This window comes from Narcine bancroftii, chromosome 3 (assembly GCF_036971445.1).
Source record: "Narcine bancroftii isolate sNarBan1 chromosome 3, sNarBan1.hap1, whole genome shotgun sequence".
Lineage (NCBI taxonomy): Eukaryota > Metazoa > Chordata > Chondrichthyes > Torpediniformes > Narcinidae > Narcine > Narcine bancroftii.
This window is the reverse complement of record NC_091471.1, coordinates 277,402,586-277,421,055: the sequence shown is the minus strand read 5'-3', so window position 1 is coordinate 277,421,055 and position 18,470 is coordinate 277,402,586. Positions and strand designations below refer to the sequence as shown.

Here is an 18,470-nt window from a genome sequence, read left to right as displayed (position 1 = left end):
AACCCAAACGAGGATGAGTGATGCCATTCAATGCTGCCTAAACCTTTTAAACGCTGGCATCAAGTTAAATCCAATTCGATTTAATCAGTTTTATTTTTTTTTCTGAGAATCACAAAAATAGATGAACATGATCTCTCTAACTAATATTTAAATTCCGAAGGAAAATCTTCACATTTTGTTCATTTTATAAACTATAGCTTCACAATTGAGAGGTCTTAATTTTGAAGATAAAAGGAAAAACAATGGCTTTTTAAAAAAAAAAATCAAAGCTTTCCCAAAAGTTATTTCCTCTCTTGTCCTTCCAGCTTTTTCCACCTGGTTTCGACACAGGAGTCGGACATGCTGGATCTGGTTTGCTTCAGGTGTGGAGGGAGTGGGAATGGTGTTTCTTACAATGCGGCTCAGTGAACTTGTGCTGAGGACAGAAGGGACCCTAAACTGTGGAACTAAAGGGAGTGGCAAATGGGACATACATTAGAATTTTTGAACAGTCTTCATGTGTTCATTAAGACTGACGAGAGGAACAAGTGCCGTTGTTCAATCTGGCAGATAATAGAAACACACTGAGACGCAGACATTATTTGGAAAGCAGATATCGATGCAGAAGTAGATCAGCCGTTGCCTCGAAGGCCCTGCGGAAGCAGAAAGGTAGCGCCATGAGAAAAAAAACAGTGGCTGTGGTGGAATTCAGCCTCTGGTCTGCAGAATGTGCATGTGATCAATGTACAATTAGCTGCACCTTTGGCAGCCGAGCCACACGGCCAGAGCCAAAATGTCATAGCTGAGATGTTGAAGATTACAAGTGGAACCTGCACTCATCACGATGACTTGCATGTAACTGTAGGGCATTGGTTGAGATGCCATCTAATGATAAGCAGTTCAATTTTATTCTTGCTTGACAGCAATTAAGTGAAGTTTATTGTAGAGCAGCCAGAAAGAAAGCTATATGTATGACCTTCTGCATTGTCATGTATAAATGGCCTGGCTGAAAGCATATCATTCCTAACCTGAAACCTAGTATGTTAGAAAATAACATTGTGCAATCATTGAAATGCAAAAGAAAATGTCAGTACTTACTGTTACTTTTCTGGAGCCAGTAAATCGGCATGTGATTACAGAGACTGTCAATGGGCTCTCCCACAGCTAACAGGTCCACTTTGTTTTCACTCCGTATCCCGAGATACACTTTGGAGAATTGTGTTTCATTTCTCCACACCAGCAGTTGGCTGAACTAAAATAAGAAACATTTTCTCTGTTGACCTCTTCTGCCTCTCTTTCATTTATCCAAAAATAAACTTTATTTGCAATAAATTATATACAAGACTGTTCAAGACTTTACATTTGTAGTTTCAATCCTATTGAGTAAGTTATTTACAAAACCTGCTCAAAACTTTTACATAGTGTCAGTCACCTCATATCCAGTAAATTATTTACAGTATAGGAAAAACAATTCAGAAACTTTTTACATTGTGTCAGTCATCTCATCGACTTTCTGTTCCTCTTATTCCAAGAAAAGCATCGAATAGATAGCACTTCCAGCCATCCGCCACTCTGGAGCTTCTGTTTCAGTTCCAACAAACTTCTGGCTGACACTGTTCAGTCTCTCTCTCTCTCTCTTTCTCTCTCCATCTCAGAGATTCCAACTGCCAGCCACATGTCCTCTCTCTCACTTGCAAAACGCCCTCCTTCCAGCAAACAATAGGAGTCAGTCTTCTGCTCCTATCTGATGTTTTAGGTAAACAAACCTCTCAATGACCTTTGAGTGAGCACTTTGCAGAGAGGTCAGAAGTCTTGTAAAAATGTCCAACACAGATGACCTGACTCCAGTCCATTCATTTCATGACATCATTTCAATTAGCACCTACTTGTGAAATGCACATAGCATTCTCCATAGTTTCTGTAAAGTCACTGAATATGAATTCTTAAATATTTCAAATAAAATCTGTTTTAAAATGTGTGTATATATGTAACCTACTCTAATTTTACCAATTTATCTCCCAAAAACATCACAATGGTCTTCCAGCAGTTCTGGATGTCGGACTCAGAGTGGGTACCTGGGAACAGTCCGTAAATCAGGGAGTTGTAGCAGGCCAAGCAACCGCGAGTAAATGGGCCATATCACCACAACACGTGTCCAGGAAGGCCTAGCGACACATGCGGGCTAAGTCACCCTCCATTTCTGCATAGTGCCCCACCGGCCAGAGAGTGACACCACGATGTGGTGATGTCACTTCTGGAAACTGGCGGGTACATCATACTGCGTGGACATTTCTTACTCCGGAGCGCTGCCGCAGCAGCCGCTACAGAGTTCTCTAACTTGCTGTCACTGGTGATAAACCAAAACAGAGCCCCCTGCATCTCTCTCCACACCTTCCTTGTGAATCTGCATTGGGCAAAGAGGTGGGTGACAGTCTCCACCCCATCGCAGCTGTCCCATTAACAGCATGTGTTGAGGATGATGTTCCAGTCACTGGAAGGATCTGACCAGGATGGTTCTTCTCATCACTAGCCAGGCCAAATCCTGGTGCTTGTCAGTGAGCCCTAGAGATGGGGTGCTCCACCAGATGACCTGGACAGTCTGCTCTGGGAACCATCCCATCAGATCCATCGAGTCCCCTCTCAGTTTCTGCAGGACATTCCGTGGTGACCACTGTCTGATGGCCCTGTGGATGAAAGTATTGTCCTGGAAGAACTTCTCCACGAAGGATAGGTAGTATGGCACCGTCTGGCAAACTGGGTCGTTGCGTGGCAGTGGGGCCAGGCTTATCCTTTGATCCATGCACAGCTTGATGCAGGATGAGTGCCATATTGGGTACATCCTTGCACCCATTTTCTGGTGACTTCTACATGGCGCTGCTTCTTTCTCATCCTGTCTATTTTGGAGCCCCAAATGAATAGGAACACTGCCCTGGTAACTGCCAAGGTGCAGGTGCGGGGCATGGGCCAAACCTGAACCACGTACAGCAGCACCAAGAGCACCTCACACCTGATAACCAAGTTTTTTCCTGTAATTGAGAGGGAACGCCTCACCCACAATCCCAATTTTTGGTGGACCTTAGCGATCTGCTCCATCCAATTCTTAGTGCACTCCTCACCCCTTCAAACCAGATCCCCAGTACCTTCAGGGAGTCAGTTGTGACTATGAAGGGGATGGTGGACCTGGTCAGGCCAGTTACTGAAGAGTATTGCCTCACTCTTTTTGGTTTACCCTGGTGCCCGAAGTGGACTCAAATTGTCCACATATGCTAGTCAGTCTCCAAACCAAACAGAAGACCGCAACGTCATCCATGTACAGGGAGGCCTTGACCTGGGCACCTCTGCTGCCTGGCAACATCACTCCTCTCATGTCCTTATCCTTCCTGATGGCTTCAGCAGAGGGCTCTATACAAGAGGGCTCTATACAACACACAAATAAGACTGGAGACAATGGGCAGCCTTGATTAACTGTAGACGTAATGTGGAAACTCTCTGTCTCCCACCCATTAATTTGGACTGCACTACAAATATAGTTGGATCCAATTCCGAATTCCCTCCCTAAAGCCCATTTTGGAGAGTACATCCATCATGTACATGTGCAAAATCTAGTCGAAAGCCTTCCCCTGTCCTGCACGTAGGCAATGGTGTCCATAAGCAACGCAAGGCTGTCAGAGATCTTCCTTCCCAGAACAGCACAGGTCTGGTCAGGATGGATCACCTGTCCCAGAGCTGACTTGACTTGATTGGCGATGGCCTTCGACAGGACCTTGCAGTCTACATTTAGCACTGAAATAGGTCTCCAATTCCTGATGTCCTTTTCCTTCCCCTTTTTGTAGATGAGGATGATGATACCCTTCCCAATGGAGCCTGACTTGTATACTTCCAAAAGGTCCGGGGCCCACCCAGTCCCACTGAGTGGGACTCAGCCGGTAAGCTATTGCTTCTGGGAATCTTACCGACCTAAAGGAAGGGATGGAGTCTGTCAGCTCTCCAGAGTCACTGGTTGATCAAGACGTTCCCTTATGCTGTCCTCAAAAACCTCTGTGATGCAGGACAGGAAGTCTTGGGAGCTCATTCTTTCTGTAACCTTAATGTCATACAGGCTGGCATAGAAGGATATGCCAATCCTCTGGATGCTCGTCTGTGAGGATGTGACTGAACTGTCCTTTTCCTTAAGGCCGTGGATCACAGAGCTCCCTCTGTGAACCTTTTGGAAGAAGAAACGTGAGCCCGTCTCATCCTGCTCCACTGTGCAGACTCGGGATCTGAAGATGATCTTGGAGGACTCAGGGTAAATAGTAAGGCTTGCTGGCTTTTCACCTCTGAGTTCCTCCCTCTCAACTGCAGAAGGAGGAGTTTTTGTAGGTCAGTCTGGAGTTGGCTCAGCTCCCTCTGACTCTGTCTTGCTCTCTAAACACCTTTGAGGATAAAGAACCTCTTGATGTTCTCCTTCATTGCTTCCCAACGGGTTATCGGGGAGTCAAAGAAGGGTTTCACGGTTCTCCAACCGGTATATTCCTTCTTTAGTTCCTCTACATTCTCTGGGGTCAGCAATTTTATGTTTGGCTTCCATGTCCCCCTGCCCACCTTCTGGTCCCTCCTGTAGGTGACAGGAGGCACAAAGGAAGCAGTAGTCAGACCATGACGGCCTTTGACACAAAGACAAAATCTATCTGGGACCAGCTCGAGCTGTCGATCTCAACCAGGGGGGCTGCAGTTATGCTCCACCTGCAGGGTTGCTGACAGCATCGCACAGCTGTGTGCCCTTTACTACCTCCATCAGAAGTCTGGAGGAGCTGTCTAATCTGCTGTCGGCACTGCCGGATCATCCAGCCACGTCTATGATTCGGTTGAAGCCTCCGGCCAGAACAAACGGTCTGGACGTCGCCAGCCATGGTGGGAGTTGCTGGAAATTGCCAAACTCTCACTCCACATGGATAAGGCATACACATTGATCATCCGGAGTGGGGTGTGTCAGTATTTAAGGTCCACCTTGAGGAGATGTCTCCCCCCAACCACCTCCTTAATTTCTGGGATTGTGAAGTTGCCTCCCCGCAGTAAAATCCCCAGCCCGGATGCACGACAATTGTTTCCCCCACCTCCCCCTCACCCGACCACACTGACAACCCATGGGACCACTATAGTGACTAACTCTGATAGTTTTGGGGGGTGTGGCAGCCCACACTCTTGGAAAAAGTGAACTTCTGTCCAACTTTACTACTGCTTCTTCATTATCCAACGTCTTCCTGTCAAAATCTTCCTAAACATCCACGTTGCTGATACACACTCTAGTCATTTGCCTTCTTTGCAACTCGTCTCTCCGAGTTCTTTATGCACAATGTGTCTTTTCTGTTTTTCGCAAAGCATATGATTCACCATTTTCAGACCATCAAGTCCAATTTGTTTATGCTTCTAGAAACACAAGGAGTTTGATCAAAGGCAAGAAAAGGACAACAGTTCAATTCATTGGCTTTTTCTTTCAGCCCAATCCTCTAATCACAGCTCATTGTTGTCCTTGAAGCTTAAACTCCTAGGACCTTGACTCTCCCATTGAGGCTTATCTCTCCGGTATGCCAGCTTTCTAATTGATGCTGTCAGCCTGTGACCCAGGACCCAGTCATTGCAGCAGTAACACTGCACAAGTGCTGGAGGTCGGTGTCCCTTAGCATGCCTGGGGGGCGGCGCCGGGTAGAAGAAGGATCAATGGCCGTCTTCGTTACCCACAATCTCCCACGCAGCTGGAACTGCTCTGCGTTTCCAAGAGCGGTTCCAGCTGGGTGGGGGATTATGGGTAATGAAGACTGCCATTGCTCGTTGCGCATGTATGCTGTCATGTTGACAGACTGCAGTCCGGCACCAGTCGCCCTGCCCCCATTGGCTCCAGAGGACACAACGGGGCACTGCTCTTCATAAAGGCAGTGCTGCCACAGCCTTTTAGACCTCCTCTAGAAAAAGGTAAGTGTACATTTACTTCCACCAATGAACCGGCCTCAAAGCAGCGCCCCTCAATAAAAACACTCACAGAGTCACACAGCACGAAACAGACCCTTCGGCCCAACTTGTCCATGCCAACCAGAATCCCATTTGCCTGCATTTGGTCGGTATCCTTCAAAGCCCTTATCCAGATGCCCATTCCCGATACAGATCATCCTAAGTGAAAAAGCTGTCTCAGCCCCTCTTAAATCTTCCCCTCTCACCTTAAACCTATGCCCTCCAGTTCTAGAATCACCTGGGGAAAAGACAGAGGATTAATTTATCCATGCCCTTCCTGATTTGATAAATTACAATAAGGTCGCCCCTCAGCCTCCAATGCTCCAGGGAATAAACACCCAGCTGATGCAACCTCTCCTCTTGGCAATGAATCTTTTCTGCACCCTTTCCAACCATGATTCCTTTACTGTGTCTGGCTGACCACAACTGTACATGGTCTCGCCACTGCCCTGTACAACTGTATCATGAGGCCCCAACTTTTGTACTCAATAGCCCCTCCCCCCATTGATTGCGAGAATGTCAAACTCCTTCACCTTGTCCACCTAATACCTAAGGTATTCTACCTTAGAAGCATAGAACACTACAGCACAGAAAACAAGCCATTTGGCCCTTCTAGTTCGTGCTGACCATTATTTCACTAGTCCTGCTCCGATTTCATAACCCTCCAGACCTCACCCATCCATCTATTTATCCATTTTATTCTTAAAATTTGAGTTTGAACTACATTCACCACATCAGTTGGCAGCTCATTCCACACTCCCACCAACTCTCTGAGTGAAGAACTTCCCCCTAATGTCCCCCTAAACCTTTCCCCTTTCAGTTTAAAACTATGACCTCGTATTTATCTTCCCCAATCTAAGAGGAAAAAGCCTATTCACATCCACCTTGTCTATACCTCTCATAATCTTGTAAACCTCTATCCAATCTCCCCTCATTCTTCTTCACTCCAAGGAATAAAGACCTAACCAGTCTAATATTTCCCTGTAACTCAACTCCTGAAGACCGGGCAACAATAAATCTTCTCTGCACTCTTTCAATCTTACTGATAGCCTTTCTGTAGTTTGGTTACCAGAACTGCACACAATACTCCAAATTTTGTTTCACCAATGTCTTAAACAACTTCAACATAACATCCCAAATCCTATTCTCAACACTTTGATTCATAAAGGCTAAGATGTCAAAAGCTTTCTTTACAACCCTGTCCACACGTGAAGCTACCTTCAGGGAACAATGTATCTTCCCAGATCTCTCTGCTCCTCCACACTCCTCAATGCCTGACCATTTACTGTGTATGTCCTACTTTGCTTTGCCTTCCAAAATGCAAAACCTCACACTTGTCTACATTAAACTCAATCTGCCATTTTCTGTCCCATTTTTCCAGTTGGTTCAGATCCCTCTGCAAGCTTTAAAAACCTTCCTCACTGTCCACACCCCTCCTATCTTTGTGTCATCAGCAAACTTGCTGATCCAATTCACCACATTATCATCCAAATCATTGATATAGACAACAAACAACAATGGTCCTAACACAGATCCCTGAGGAACACCACTAGTCACAGGCCTCCAGTCTGAGAAGCAACCATCCACTACCTCTCTCTGTCTTCTCCCATTTAGCCAATTTCACATCCAGTTTACAACGTCTCCATGGATACCTAGAGTCTGAACCTTATGAACTAACCTCCCATGTGGGACCTTGTCAAAGGCTTTACTAAAGTCCACATAGACAATCTCCACAGCCTTTCCTTCATCTACCTTCTTGGTAACTGCCTAAAAAAACTACAAGATTAGTGAAATCTTTTCTGGGGGAGGCGGGGTGGGGGGAAATAGCGGTCACTGCAAAATCAGTTGACGCTTGCGAGTGGATTCACAAATCCAAATGGAGAGGGGAGATGTGGTTGTCCGACAAGGGATAAAGGACAACTCAGGAGGGGAAGGAGAGATTGGGGCTAAAGAAGTTTTAAATAGGAGAATAAGGAAAATGTTAGATGTTGTAGGAATGTTGTCTTATAAAGAGTTGAAAATAAGAAAACAGAAATGGAAAAGGAGGAAAGGTAATGATGGAAAAACGGAAAGAGAAGATAAACAAAATATAAAAGGGCTACGCTGAACTATATGTCTTTAAATATTAATGGAATACATAACCAAATTAAAAGGAAGAAACTACCAAATTTAAATGAATAAATGTATTCCATTAGAAAAAATAACATATTGGTTAAGAAATAATATTGAAATATTCGAACAAGTATAGGAGCCTTACATTAAATACAATAGCGAAAACCTACCGGGGACAAACATTACCTAAGTTGATGGAAGGAGAAGGAAAGAAAAGAATGGACTCAGTAGAATTTCTGGTGTAATTTCGTTGAATGACAACATTGTCTGACTGGCTTAATGCAACCTAGATTGTATACCTAAAATGGATGAGAGGGGGGGGTGGGGGGGTGGTTTGGGAGGAAAGGGGGGGGGGGAGAAAAAGTCACTGTATATGTGTGAAAAAGAAATAGTGTATATCATGGCTAATGTGATTTATGGTGTGAAAAATAAAAAAATTAAAAAAAAAACAAAAAAAAAACTACAAGATTCATTAAACATGTCCTACCACACACAAAGCCATGCTGACTGTCCTTAATCAGCCCATGACTGTCCAAATACTTGTATATCCTATCTCTCAGAACTCCTTCCAATAATTTACCTATTACTGATGTCAGCCTCACCAGCCTATAATTACCTGCTTTATTTTTGGAGCCTTTTTTAAACAACGGGACAACATAAGCTACTCTCCAATCCTCCAGCACCTCACCCGTGGCTAAGGACATTTTGAATATATCTGCCAGGGCCCCTGCAATTTCTACACTTGTCTCCCTCAAAGTCCAAGGGAATCATATCCAGCCTGGGGGATTTATCTACCTTTATTCGCAGTAAGGCAGCAAGCACCTCCTCCTCTTCAATCTCCATATGTTCCATGACCCTTCTGTTTGTTTCCCTTCCTTCCTTATACACTCTGCCAGTTTCCTGAGTACACACTGATGCAAAAATACTGATTAAGATCTCCCCTATCTTGTGAGGCTCCACACATAGTTGACCACTCCGATCCTCTAGGGACCAATTTTGTCCCTTACTCTCCTTTTACTGTTATATATTTGTAGAAGCCCTTTGGGTTTACTGTCACATTATCTGCCAAAGCAACCTCTTTGATTTCCTTGAGTATTTTCTTGGTTTGAAAATTATTTTTAAAAATTATAAAAAACATGACCTTGGTTTGATGTTCCAAAGAGCAACATGTCACATGTTAGAGTCAAATTCCATTTGCTACTCCTTGGCCCAACTTCCCAATTTGATCTCAACCCTGCTGTAAACTTGGATATCCTTCCTTACTGTCCACGGCACCACCAATTTTGGTGTCATCTGCAAATTTACTACGTTATAAATAGATAACAAACAACGGAGGATCCACCACCTATCACTGCAGCACACCACTGGTCACAGGCGTCCAATCTGAAAAAATAACCCTCCACCATGATACTCTGTCTCAATGTCTTCGACGCCAAAATTCAACCACAAGAACAAGAGAGAAGCCCCATGTCCATTGAAGATCCTCTCCTGTCTGTATCTGAGGATGACATGCAGGAGGCCTTGAGGAGAGTGAATCTGAGGAAAGTATCAGGTCTGGACAGAATACCCGAGTATTAAAAATCTGTGCTGACCAACTTCCCAACATGATCCTGGATATCTTTAACAGCTCACTCCAGCAGGGCATAGTCCCCACCTGTTTCAAACAGGCGTCAATTGTACCGGTGCCCAAGAAGAGTGTGGTAACCTGCCTAAATGACTACTGACCAGTAGCATTCACATCAACAGTGATGAAGCATATCAGCTCCTGTCTGAGCGGTGACATGGATCCCATTCCAATTCACCTATCATAGTAACAGATCTACAGCAGATGCCATCTCACTGGCTCTATCAAAGCCCTGGAACACCTGGACAGCAAAGATGCAGACATCAGGATGTTCTTTATCGACCACATTTCAGCATTTAACACCATCATCCCCTCAAAACTGATCAGTAAACTCCAAGACCTGGGACTCAACTCCCCACTGTAATCAGTGGGGATCAGTAAGAACTTCTCCACTGTCTCCATCAGTACCAAAGCACCACAGGGCTGCGTTCTTAGCCCCCTGCTCTACTCACTTTAAACCTATGACTGTGTAGTTCGGTACAACAATAACACCATCTACAAATTTGCCGATGATACCACGGAAGTGGGTTGTATAAAGAAAGGTGATGAGACAGCAAACAGGATGGAGACTGAAAACTTGGCTGAATGGTGCAATGACAACCTTGCACTCAATGTCTCCAAAACCAAGGACCTGATTGTTGACTTCAGGAGGGGAAAGCCAGAGGTGTATGATTAGAGTTGGAGAGGGTAATGGGAGTCACTATCTCGGAGGATCTTTCCTGGACCCAACACACTAACAACATCGTGAAGAGAGCACATCAGCACCTCTACTGACACCAGCAATTTCTACATTTGTGTGGTGGAAAGTGTGCTGACACAGCTCAGGACATCAGAGGCAAACCCCCCCACCAGCACGAACATCTATGGTGAACACTGCCATTAGAGAGCAGAAGCAATCATTAAAGACCCACACCACCCAGCACATGCTCTGTTCTTGCTGCTGCCATCAGGAAAGATGCCACAAGACTTGCCCCACCAGGTTCAGGAACAGCTGCTCCCCCTCTGCCATCAGACCCCTCAACAACTAACTTAAGCAGGGACTCACTTAAGGACTTGCACTTGTGCACTTTATTGATTTTCTTTCTCTCTATGTAATGCACAGTCGGTTTGTTTCCAATTCTTGATTTGTTTACATGTGTATGTTGAGCCAGCTTTTTTTTGCACTGCCAATAAGTGGTAATTCTGCCTTGCTCTTGGAAAAAGAATCTCAGGTTTGTATGTGATGTTGTGTATGTACTCTGACAAAAAATCTGAGGTTCAGGTTCATAGATCCTTGAACATGGGCATTCGAATAAATAGGGAGGAAACAAAGACGTATGGAATGCTTGCCTTCATTGGTCGGGGTATTGAGGTCATATTGTAGCTAAATATAACTTTGGTTAGGCTCACTTAGTTTGTAGTTCTGATCACCCGGTGTTACAGGAAGGATGCGGAGGCTTTGGAAAGGCTACAGAAGAGATTTACCAGGATGCTGCCTGCATCAGAGTGGAGACTTGATGGAAGTTTATAAAATGATGAGAGGAATTGATAGGATGGACAGAATCTTTTTCCCAGGGTAAAATGTCATGAAGCAGAGAGTATACATTTAAGAGGAGGGGCAATAAGGGAGATGTGTGGGGCAGATATTTAACACGTTGAGTGGTGGGTGTCTCGAGCAGGCTGCCTGGGGTAATGCTGGAGGCAGATGGAATAGGTAGTATTTAAGAGGATAAATGTGAGTATGCAGGGTGTAGAGGAATATAGATCACCTGCCAACAGCAGGTTTAGTTTACAAGATCACAGGATCTAAGAGCAGAATGAGGCCAATTGGGCCACAATTGTTTCATTTTTCCATTCACAACTTTTCTTTTGTTTTGCCCTTTCCTCATTTCTCGCAGAAACTCCAGTCATTGTTGATCTGCTGTCTTCCCTATTCACGTGCTTTTCCAATCGAATTTGGCCAGTTCCTCTCTCATGCAACCGTAATTTTCTTTACACCACTGGAACCCGGACACATCAGACTTCAGCCTCTCCTTTTCAAATCTGACAGTGACTCAATCATATTTTGATCACTGCTTCCGAAGGGTCCCTTGACCTGAATCACCTCTGATTCATCTGATGCCACCTAATCCAGAACACTTGGTGAACTCGAACTGCTCCAAGATTGTAGACATTCCACAAACTCTCCTTCCTGGGATCCTGGACTGACCTGACTTTCCCAGTCTACTTTATTATTGTAACATTGTCTTTCTGAAATGCCATTTTTATTTCTTGTTGTATTTTGTAAGCCACATTCCAGCTGTTGCTTGGGGGCCTATATTTAACCACCATTAGTGTCCTGTTACCAGTCCTTAACTCAACCCATAAGGATTCTTCCTCTTCTCATCTTATGTCCCTTCTTTCCATGATTTAATATTGTTGTTCACCAGCAGAGTTACACTACCCCACTCTGCCTACCTGCCTATCCTTCCGATAGACCATATATCCTTGGGCATTCAGCTCCCAATGACACCCATCCTTCAGTAATAGCCACAACATCATCCCCTCCAATCTGTAACTGTACTGCAAGATCATCCACCTTGTTTTTAAAGCTGAGTGCAATTTTGGCATGGGCTGAAGAGCCTGTTTCTATGTTGTGCTCTTTTCCTGTACCTGAGTAGATGTTCTATCCTGGTTTCCACCCAAGAACCCTACCACAATCAAAGTCCACTAATTCCCTCGTGTGACATCAAGAAGCAAGTGAGAGCACTGGGATCTGGACCATGTGTATACAAAGCAGCATGGGACTGGACAACATCCCAGGTAAAGGACTAATGACCTACCATCCAGAACCAGTGCCTTAGGCCAAACTGCTGTACAGACTGTACAACATAGGCATTTACCCAACACAGTTAGCATAGCGGTTAGTGCCACGCTGTTACAGTGCCAGTGAACAGGAACAGGGTTCAAATCCCGCACTGTCTGGAAGGAGTTTTTCATTCTCCCCGTGTCTGTGTTGGTTTCCTCTCACCGTTCAAAAAAATACTGGGAGTGTAGGGTAATTGGGCGCAGGCTTGTGAGCCACAAAAGGGCCTGTTACTTTAAATAATGTCAAAGTTTAAATTTTTAAAAAATTACATTTAAAATAATTAGCAAATTGCCCAGGTAAATACAATCTGGCTAAATCAGTCTACGTGGCAAAGCAATGGAAGTTGGCAGTGACAGGATATTTACTTACCAATAACCTACTCTCTGGCGCACGGTTTGGGTTACAGCAGAGTTCTCGACCCAAACCTCATCAAAGCCTTGGTCCAGACATGGACCAAGAGCTGAGTCCCAGAGCTATGAGGGGGGAGTGCCCATTCTCCCTGTGTCTTTGTGGGTCTTCCCCAGGGATTCCAGTTCTTTCCCACTGTTCAAAACGTACCAGAGGTGTAGGTTAATTGGGTGTAAATTGGGCAACATGGACTTGTGGGCCAAAAGGGCCTGTTATGAGCTGTATGTCTACATTTAAGAAATTTTTAAAAATAAACAAGACCTCTAAGATGTTATTTGCTAGATTAGTTCCAGTGCCACGTGCGAGTGAGTATCAGAGTAGGGGGGGAGGGTTAGATATATGTGTGGCTAAAGGGATGGTGCAGGAGGGAGAGTCTTAAATGTGTGGATCACTGTGACTGATTCAGAGCCAGAGCAGGGTCAACATCCTTGCAGGGAGGTTTGCTCATGCTGTTGGGAAGGGACTAAACTGATTCAGTAGGGGAATGGGGCACAGAGTTGTGGGGTGCGAGGGGTGGGCAGTCAAATACCGAAGGGAGAAATGGTCAGTCCAGGAAGCAGATCAGACAAGGGCAGGATAAGGGGCATGGGAGGATTGCAAGGCCAGAATGCATTTATTTTAATCTGTCAAACTGGCATTGATCAACGCGTGGAATATGATTTGCTCGCAATGCGTCGAGGTGCCCTGGTTTCTGCCACAGAACTATGAACTCTACCATATCATCCCTGGTATATTCCAACAGAAATGAGGGAAGGTATCCTAGATGGCTGTTCGAATGGCGCTATATGGGTAGAACCTTGGAACAAAAGGGGTTTCTAATAGTCAATGAGAGATAGAGGAGTGTGTATGTAGGCAAACCAGAGAGAGGCATTAGAAGAATAGGGTTATAATAGAGGGGGATTTCAGCCTTTCCGAAACTAACTGGAGCTATTTTGGTGTGAAAGGCACAGGGGATGAAATTTTTAAAGTGTATCCAGGAGAACATTTTGAGGCAGAGTAGAGATGGTTGTCAGAGAAGGGGCAGTTCTGAAGCTCATCCTAAAGAATGAAGCTGAGCAAGTGTCAGTGGGAGAATAGTTTGGACATAATGAGTTTATTGTCCTATACATTGTACCGTGTCCATACACGCTGAAATTCTTCCTTGTTGCAGCCAAACAGGTACTTTATAAAACCCCCACCTTGTATTGAGTTGAAAACAGATATTACATACAAGACATATAATAAGTGTTCATAGTTACCATTGTGCAAGGAAACCTTGTGGTGTTACTGTTGTACAGACAATCCTCTTGTGGTGTTGGAGCAGTCCCTGACTAGTGTAACAAGAGGAGGTTGAAGAGTCTCATGGCTTTTGGGGGAAAAAAACTGATCTCGAACCTAGAGGTGCTGGTCTTCAGAGAGTGAGCTCTGAGAGAGAAAATCCTGGTCACTAAGGAATGGTGAGGGCGAGATCAGGAGACTGATATAAACAACTGAAAATGGGATATAGAAAGTGTAGGGGAAATTAAAAACAAAAGAGATCAGGAGGGTAAAGTGGGGGTACATACATTAAGGGCAAGATGGTAATCAAGGGAAAAATTCATAAATGTTGAATTCTGTGCACAGTATAAAAATTGCCTGAGACTGGTGAACTTGAAGTGAGATTGGACTGTGAATTAAAGAACTTTTCTGAACTTATACACAGATTGCATACACAAGCACTAAGAATTAGAAGGGGGTTAAGTTGATAGTAATAGGTTAAAATTTGATCCTGTTTTTATGTTTAAAGGAAATTAAAAGAAACTTTTGTCTTGGTGAATTTCTATTGCTGCTGGGTTTTGGGGTCCTCTGGACCCATAACAACTGTGACATTACAATTGCTGCCATTAAACTGGGGAAATAGTTGCTGGGTTTCCTGCATTGCATAGCACTATGAAGGCCTTTTCTGATTTAGAGTCTATCTGTGAGAAGTAATACATTTGCCTTACCTTCTGATGTTGAGCAGTGATAATGGAGTGCGTGTTTTCTAGGTCCGCAGATGTCATCTTTTGAATGAGGCAGATGTTTCTCCCTCCAGGCTGGTAACAAATTAAACCCTGCCAAAGGAGAGATAAATCATTCTGTGAGAATATGGAAGCCTCGTATGAATAATTTCCTCCGTGTGTCTCAGTTCAGAAAATAAACCCTGTTTCCACTGGTTCCACTGCAGTCAAACACTTTCCGAGATGAGGTACTAAAACCTTTACTCATGAAGACTTAGGTTAATGAAGCTTCTAGTACATGTTAGCTGAACTGTGGTAAAAGTCCCAGGGCCTGGGACTATGATGATTCCCTGTTGCTGGACAGGGTGCGTGTACCTTGGTGATAAATGAAGCAGAGTGAAAATATTGTATGAATTAGTGTTTGACTTTTTGGAGTGAATTCTCATAACTCAAAAGTTGGATAGACAAGCCTGAAAATGTTTCCACTTGCTGGAGAAATAGAATGAGAATGGAATAAAGTGAGCTAATTCAAGACAGAGCAATGTAGAGTCCTTGCTACACCCCGAATGGAATTCAGGAGGATTTGCCTTGTATACTATGTTATTTACAGTGCCAGTTCATTTAAAGAGCATTTAGAAAAGTGCAAGTGAAGAGAAAGAGTGGAAGGATGTTTGACAATGTCTTGTAATTTCTCATTGGCCAGCTGTTGTCTTACAGAGATCAGAGCTGAAACGAGTGATGTTCCTCACCCAAAACCCCACTCACGTTCTTGCTGTCAAACAGCACCACTGCTGTGTTGTTCCTGTCTGTTATGTGGTAAATTACCACACCATCTTCCTGGTTCACGGCCACTGATTGATTGACAAAAGCACCCTGCAATTCAGGCAGGTTTATCTGAACAACCTGTGGAAAGACAACAATCAGACAAACCATCAACAGTGCTGTCATCTCACACCTCAACGGTTTCTGTCACCTCACACCTCAACAGTTTCTGTCACCTCACACCTCAACGGTTTCTGTCACCTCACACCTCAACGGTTTCTGTCACCTCACACCTCAACGGTTTCTGTCACCTCACACCTCAACGGTTTCTGTCACCTCACACCTCAACGGTTTCTGTCACCTCACACCTCAACGGTTTCTGTCACCTCACACCTCAACGGTTTCTGTCACCTCACACCTCAACGGTTTCTGTCACCTCACACAACAACGGTTTCTGTCACCTCACACATCAACGGTTTCTGTCACCTCACACATCAACGGTTTCTGTCCCCTCACACCTCAACGGTTTCTGTCCCCTCACACCTCAACGGTTTCTGTCCCCTCACACAACAACGGTTTCTGTCCCCTCACACCTCAACGGTTTCTGTCCCCTCACACCTCAACGGTTTCTGTCACCTCACACCTCAACGGTTTCTGTCACCTCACACAACAACGGTTTCTGTCACCTCACACCTCAACGGTTTCTGTCACCTCACACCTCAACGGTTTCTGTCACCTCACACCTCAACGGTTTCTGTCACCTCACACCTCAACGGTTTCTGTCACCTCACACCTCAACGGTTTCTGTCACCTCACACCTCAACGGTTTCTGTCACCTCACACCTCAACGGTTTCTGTCACCTCACACCTCAACGGTTTCTGTCACCTCACACCTCAACGGTTTCTGTCACCTCACACCTCAACGGTTTCTGTCACCTCACACCTCAACGGTTTCTGTCACCTCACACCTCAACGGTTTCTGTCACCTCACACCTCAACGGTTTCTGTCACCTCACACCTCAACGGTTTCTGTCACCTCACACCTCAACGGTTTCTGTCACCTCACACCTCAACGGTTTCTGTCACCTCACACCTCAACGGTTTCTGTCACCTCACACCTCAACGGTTTCTGTCACCTCACACATCAACGGTTTCTGTCACCTCACACCTCAACGGTTTCTGTCACCTCACACCTCAACGGTTTCTGTCACCTCACACAACAACGGTTTCTGTCACCTCACACCTCAACGGTTTCTGTCACCTCACACCTCAACGGTTTCTGTCACCTCACACCTCAACGGTTTCTGTCACCTCACACCTCAACGGTTTCTGTCACCTCACACCTCAACGGTTTCTGTCACCTCACACCTCAACGGTTTCTGTCACCTCACACCTCAACGGTTTCTGTCACCTCACACCTCAACGGTTTCTGTCACCTCACACCTCAACGGTTTCTGTCACCTCACACAACAGCGGTTTCTGTCACCTCACACCTCAACGGTTTCTGTCACCTCACACCTCAACGGTTTCTGTCACCTCACACCTCAACGGTTTCTGTCACCTCACACCTCAACGGTTTCTGTCACCTCACACCTCAACGGTTTCTGTCACCTCACACCTCAACGGTTTCTGTCACCTCACACCTCAACGGTTTCTGTCACCTCACACCTCAACGGTTTCTGTCACCTCACACCTCAACGGTTTCTGTCACCTCACACCTCAACGGTTTCTGTCACCTCACACCTCAACGGTTTCTGTCACCTCACACCTCAACGGTTTCTGTCACCTCACACCTCAACGGTTTCTGTCACCTCACACCTCAACGGTTTCTGTCACCTCACACCTCAACGGTTTCTGTCACCTCACACAACAACGGTTTCTGTCACCTCACACCTCAACGGTTTCTGTCACCTCACACAACAACGGTTTCTGTCACCTCACACATCAACGGTTTCTGTCACCTCACACATCAACGGTTTCTGTCCCCTCACACCTCAACGGTTTCTGTCCCCTCACACCTCAACGGTTTCTGTCCCCTCACACAACAACGGTTTCTGTCCCCTCACACCTCAACGGTTTCTGTCCCCTCACACAACAACGGTTTCTGTCACCTCACACCTCAACGGTTTCTGTCACCTCACACCTCAACGGTTTCTGTCACCTCACACCTCAACGGTTTCTGTCACCTCACACCTCAACGGTTTCTGTCACCTCACACATCAACGGTTTCTGTCACCTCACACCTCAACAGTTTCTGTCACCTCACACATCTTCCTGCTTTTCCTCACAATGGGTACGAAGCAAGTGACAGAGATGGTCAGGCAAGTTTTGAAATAACAGCAACAAACACGTTAGTGAAAGTAAGTAACATGCACAGTACATAAAAAAGCACACACATCCCCCTTGGTGAAGGAGTTCTAGTGTGAGTAGGACCAGATGGTATAAAATCAGAAAATGCTGGAAGTATTCAGTCAATCGGGCAGCGCCTGTGGAAAGAGCTGTTGTTTCAGGTTAGAATGAAATTGTTAACTGTCAAGTACACAGAGACATGATGAAAAACTTGGTTTTGCATGCTCTGCAGTCCTCAACTTATCCTGAAATCCAATAAGATGAAACAAAAATGCAGAGCTTAGCTTTCCAGAGGAAAGGCTCAATTAAAGAATGCATGGACAGCATCGGTTTTCCCCGTGAGAGGTCCATTTAAGAGTCTGGTAACAGCAGGGAAGAAAGTTTCCTTGAACCTGGAGGTGTGTGTCTTCAAACCCATGTGCCTACTGCCCAATGGACATTCGCCTATCGTCACCATTGCTCC

General features: G+C 45.1%; 1 protein-coding gene across 1 annotated transcript; it reads right to left on the bottom strand.

Moving 5' to 3' along the window:
- Positions 1-108: 108 nt before the first annotated feature.
- On the bottom strand, positions 109-17,878 carry bricd5 (BRICHOS domain containing 5). The gene is made up of 5 exons (XM_069923220.1): positions 17,852-17,878; positions 15,662-15,799; positions 14,903-15,010; positions 1,078-1,231; positions 109-632 (listed from the first exon to the last, which is right to left on the bottom strand). Exons 1-5 carry the CDS (start codon positions 17,876-17,878, stop codon positions 538-540), a joined length of 522 nt encoding a protein of 173 aa, XP_069779321.1. The 3' UTR covers positions 109-537.
- Positions 17,879-18,470: the final 592 nt, after the last annotated feature.